At 38.3% G+C, this 5,038-nt stretch overlaps 1 protein-coding gene across 3 annotated transcripts; it reads right to left on the bottom strand.

Moving 5' to 3' along the window:
- Positions 1-243: 243 nt before the first annotated feature.
- LOC104091967 (vicilin Jug r 2.0101-like) lies at positions 244-4,658 on the bottom strand. Of its 3 annotated transcripts, XM_018769394.3 has the most exons (8): positions 4,184-4,658; positions 3,021-3,332; positions 2,424-2,849; positions 2,156-2,331; positions 1,746-1,826; positions 1,374-1,643; positions 807-1,131; positions 244-688 (listed from the first exon to the last, which is right to left on the bottom strand). In XM_018769394.3, the coding sequence occupies exons 1-8, from the start codon at positions 4,608-4,610 to the stop codon at positions 480-482; spliced, it is 2,226 nt and encodes a 741-aa protein (XP_018624910.1). In that variant the 5' UTR covers positions 4,611-4,658; the 3' UTR covers positions 244-479. The 3 variants fall into 3 exon arrangements, with proteins under 3 accessions (XP_018624910.1, XP_009595712.1, XP_009595711.1); XM_009597417.4 differs by having other exon boundaries at positions 2,424-3,329; XM_009597416.4 differs by having other exon boundaries at positions 2,424-3,332.
- Positions 4,659-5,038: the final 380 nt, after the last annotated feature.

A 5,038-nucleotide genomic window follows, 5' to 3' on the forward strand; every position in this document is an offset into this window, starting at 1 on the left:
GTCATATTTTTTTGGTATAGTAGTTGTGACTCATTCACACTATATACATTTGACTTCCGATATTCATACCTAACTATAAATCTCAAATTCTTGAAAATTTCGGGATAAATTAGAATGGGATTGAACGCGATTTTCCAACACATTTTCACGAAAAGAATGGGATACGAGGAACTCTGAGCAAGGCACTCACTCATTTCACGAAAAGAATGGGATACGAGGAGCTCAGAGCAAGGCACTCACTCATTCTTTGGGTTTAAAAGAGAAGTTTTATTTATATTTCACATAACTTACATAGCACATGATAAAGAACTACAAGAAGCCAAAAACGCTCACAACCTTGGCTTAGAAGGAAGACCCACATCCACATTTATTTGTAGTTAAATCGGTACTACTCTTAGAGCCTTTATTTATTTACTCACAAAGCTCTCAGTTCTCACAGCTGCATCATTACTAGCTAGTGCCTCGTGCAAATGTATAACTTAGAAAACGAAGTCCAAAATTGAAGACAGATACTGTTGTCCCTTTCCTTCTTCACCCCTCTCCCTCTGCCGCTGGCCGTGCTGTTCTGGTCCTGCCACAAAGTAAGACTGATCTTGCCTCTGCAAGATTTCTTCTACCTCCTTTCCTGGCATGTTGAATGAAAGCTCCTTTGCTTCTCTGTCCACATTTCTCCATATGTTTTGTTGTCCTAAAATTTCAAACCAGCCAAAGAATTTTAATAAGACACTCTCATAACATGTTAAAATATTTTTAAAATTTCACAATGTCAATACACACATACTGTAAAACAGAGGAAACTGATATACCTGCAAGGAAATTCTTTCTACTGTTATGAGCATTGACGCCGAAACCAACTATCCTGAGATTTGAACCTCCAGTGGCTATAAAGGTAATAGGATGACCGGCAGGGACAACCAAAACATCACCAACTGATAGAGTTCCACGGACTTTCTGGTAATGGACATCTCCACCTTCTTGTTCTCGTTCTTGTTCTCTTCTTCCTCCACGGGACCCTTGCCTCTGGCTTTGGCTACCAAGATGAGGACATGCCATTTCAAAACGCCCGTTTCCTTCTACAACCATTGCCAACCTTGTTGACCTTGTGTTGTAGTATGGTAGTACCATTCCACCCTGCAATTATGTTTCAAATTATATCTTAAAAAATACACTAAGAATACAAATGTTTTAGAGTTGACACTTGACAGTGTAAATTTTGTATGTTATCGGGTAATTGCAGGTAACTAAACTATGACAGATGAAATAGTAAACCTGGAGAATTAAGTCTAAATAACGTTCTAGAGCAGACTAAAGAATATTGAAAAGTAATTAAAGATTACATCTTTTTTGATAAGTTAACTTGTGAAAAGCCTTACTTGGTTGATGTTCATGAAAGCAACAGCAGCATCCATATCTCTCAACTGTTCAAATCTATCTGGAGACGCTTCAAAGAACTGTCCAAATCTGCTACTGAATAATGGGTGTTCTTTCAACAGATTAAAAGGACCTGTTGTCCGACCCTTAGTTTGTTGCTTAGTGGAGCGCGAAGCGTGTTCACTTATTGCTCTAATTTGTTCTTCAGATGCTTTGATTACTATCCCCTGTTTTTGTTGCCCAAATAGCCTTTCTAATCTGTCCCTTGGGGTCTAATGAATAATAATAAACAAAATACACAGTGAGAATTGCAACTAACATAAAAATGATCGAGTGAAATATTAATTAGTTGGATATCAATTAAGCGGGCTTACATTGAAAGCAGTCTCCAGGATATCGCTGCTGAAAGCTCTGTAGAAGGATTCTGGATTCTGACCTCCAGCACTGAAGTATTCCTGAACCAAGATAAAGTACATCAGTATTAACAAATTGTAGGTACAATATTTTGTATCTAATATCAGTTGACCAATTCTAAAGGTGAAACTAGAAATATTGAACAATTATAAAATATCTCCGTCCCAACAATTTTTAGAAGTTACTTTAAAACTCCTCTCAAAGTGATAATTTTGGAGGCTGTTATCTTGAATACTTCTACACCATGTCCTGATTTGACTAATTCTAACTAGTGAAGATAGAAATACTCATAAGCAATAGCCCCAAAATTTAAACTATTGTTGAGAATAATTTAGTTTTGTCACGCAATATGTAATACTACTATGATTACCTGGAATTGGCCAGGGGTATTGACAGCCTGGGCTAGCACGTAAACAAAGAACCTTTCATTGTTATCCCTGTTGAGCATGTACACTGTTGAACCAGCATTCACTCTGATTACATCTCCATGCTCCAAGTTGAAGGAGTTCTTCTCATCCTGTTCTGCTATACTTATAGTTCCTCTGCCTGAAAAGAAAGTTAACATTACTGTAATTATCATTTCACTTGGTTTTAATTATTACCCAAAGAACATAAGCAGAATAGAAAAAATTAATTACCTCTAACCACAACAAATATGGCTTCAGCATCACAGTGATGAGGAAGCATGAAAGACAGAGGCTCAAATTCAACTACTGCAACTCGGTAGTTTTCTATTCCTCGGAGAAGTTCAGATCTTTCGGTGAATTTCTCAAGAACTCGAAAATCACCATGTGTGGCTCTGAATCGAGACCTAAACCTCTGAGACTCAAACAAGTAGGGATTGTTCTCTTCTTCTCTTTCTCTTTGTGGGTTCTCCCTTTCTTCTCCAGTCTCCTGGCCACGTCGTTGTTGTTCTTGCTCTCTCCTGAACTCTTCCTCGCAACGTTGTTGGCACTGTCTCTGTTGTTGTCGTCCCTGTTCCTGTTGCTGACATCTCTGCTGACACTCTCTGAATATCCTTTGGGGGTCACGGCCTTGATTATCTTCTTCTCTCTCCTCGCTGCCTCGTTGTTGTTCTTGTTCTCTCCTGTATTCTCGCTCACAACGTTGTTGGCACTGTCTCTGCTGTTGGCCCTGTTCTTGTCTTTGGCATCTCTGTTGGCACTCCCTGAATCTCCTCTCGGGCTCACGTTGGCCGCGTCCTTGATTTTCTTCTAGGATCTCCTCTGAGCCACCACGTTGTTGTTCTTGTTCTCTCCTGTATTCTTGCTCACAACGTTGTTGGCACTGTCTCTGTTGTTGGCCCTGTTCTTGTCTTTGGCACCTCTGTTGGCATTCTCTGAATCTCCTCTCGGGCTCACGTTGGCCTCGCCCTTGATTTTCTTCTAGGATCTCCTCCGAGCCACCATGTTGTTGTTCTTGCTCTCTCCTGTATTCTTGCTCACAACGTTGTTGGCACTGTCTCTGCTGTTGGCCCTGTTCTTGTCGTTGACATCTCTGTTGGCACTCTCTGAATCTCCTCTCAGGTTCACGCTGCGTACGACCTACTAGGAAAGAAATAGAATAAAACAGAATTTAAGAAATGCTATAAAGCATAGATGTACGGCCGAATTTCATATATGTATACATATATATACACACTCCTTTGTCCCAAATTTATGGGATACTTCATAATTTTCAAGATTCAAACTTCAAACTTCTTTATTTTGACCTATAGCCCAAATTTAATTTTGACCTATGTCCCAAATTTATGTGATACTTTTAGATTTTCAAGATCCAAATTTCTTAATTTTGACACTGTACCGATGTAATATACATGGTTATTGCATATATTACCAATTATAGATATTAAATACTTTCTCTGTTCCAATTTTAATTTATGTGAACTTATTTGATTGGGCACGAAGTTTAAAAAAAAAAATTAAAATTTGTGGTTCTTAACAATTTAAGAAGGCTCAGAGTATTTGTATGGTTATAAAAGTTTCTCATTAAGGCTAAAATTATAAGTTTAAGCAAAGTTATTTTCAAATTTAAAAAAGGATCATAATAATTTTTGAAACGGACAAAAAAATAGGTTCACCGAGGTAGTACTGTATATTACAAATTAAATGACACCTCTGTAATGAACCACTTTATATGACTTTGTAGAACGAAAACCAAATTAATTAACTATTTTCCCTCCATGCCACTTTATATGGCATGGTCCGAAGTACGATATTCAAAATAACTATACTTTCAGTTGAGTTTGAAAATAAAATTTTAAATCTTATATTTAAAATTATGTAAACAATAGTAAAAGTCAAAATACTTTTAAATAATATATGCAACGTGATAAATAAACCCTTTTTCTTTTCTGTCAGCGTAAAATAAAATAGATGAGTAACTACAAACACCATACCTTCTCGTCCTTGATTATCTTCTCCACTCTGGTGGCCACGATGTTGTTGTTCTTGTTCTCTCCGATACTCCTGCTCACAACGTTGTTGGCACTGTCTCTGCTGTCCATGTTCTTGTCTCTGACAACGTTGCTGGCACTCTCTGTAAATACTTTCAGGGTCACGGTGATGAGTCAGTATGTCCTCAATCACTTCTTCAGATTTCTCTCTCTGCTGTTCATATCGTAAAACACAGCTTCTCTGACATTGGAGTTGCTGTTCAGGGCTCTCTTGTCTTTCACTCTGAACCTGGCATTGCCGTAAGCAACTCTCGAGCTCGCGCCTCGGGTCTTGGCCACGAGGGTTTTCATCATCACATTGAGAAGCAAGGAAAAGAGAAAGGATCAAGAAGAAGAGAAACAAAAGCTTCGGTTTAGCAAAAATCGCCATAGTTAATGAACTGTGATGGAGAAGTGTTGATGGGGATGAAGAGAAGTTGATTTTGTTCGTGGGGATTTATAGTGGAGGAAGATGAGTTTGAAACATTGCATGCATGCATGCAAATTGACAAGTGTTGATAATGAAGAGAACGAAGAGTAACGTGGAGAAGAAAATGAAGTGATCAAGTGGAAGGGTGATAAGGCTAGCTACGTGCATGTCACGTGAGTACGGTGTACGGACAATTTGTAAAGGACATGAACATAGCTGGCACTGGAAATATGCGGCGAGTTGATAAGTATTGATGCTTTTGCTGATCGCTATCCCCTTTGTTTTTTCCATTACACCACATTCAGCCAAGATATTATTGCACTGTATGCATTTAAAAATGGGTGGGTGAGTGCGGAGAATTGTAGTAGTAAGTTTTCATTTTTCTCTTA

Source organism: Nicotiana tomentosiformis, chromosome 9 (assembly GCF_000390325.3).
Source record: "Nicotiana tomentosiformis chromosome 9, ASM39032v3, whole genome shotgun sequence".
In the NCBI taxonomy this organism is placed as follows: domain Eukaryota; kingdom Viridiplantae; phylum Streptophyta; class Magnoliopsida; order Solanales; family Solanaceae; genus Nicotiana; species Nicotiana tomentosiformis.

What these genes read in the sequence shown, in the direction of transcription:
- LOC104091967 (XM_009597416.4), bottom strand. Translation starts at nt 4,610, where the DNA reads ATGGCGATTTTTGCTAAACCGAAGCTTTTGTTTCTCTTCTTCTTGATC. An exon ending in AGATAATCAAGGACGAGAAG is followed by an intron (nt 3,333 to 4,183) that starts GTATGGTGTTTG and finishes TTTCTTTCCTAG; the next exon opens with TAGGTCGTACGCAGCGTGAA. An exon ending in CATATTTGTTGTGGTTAGAG is followed by an intron (nt 2,332 to 2,423) that starts GTAATTAATTTT and finishes CTTTCTTTTCAG; the next exon opens with GCAGAGGAACTATAAGTATA.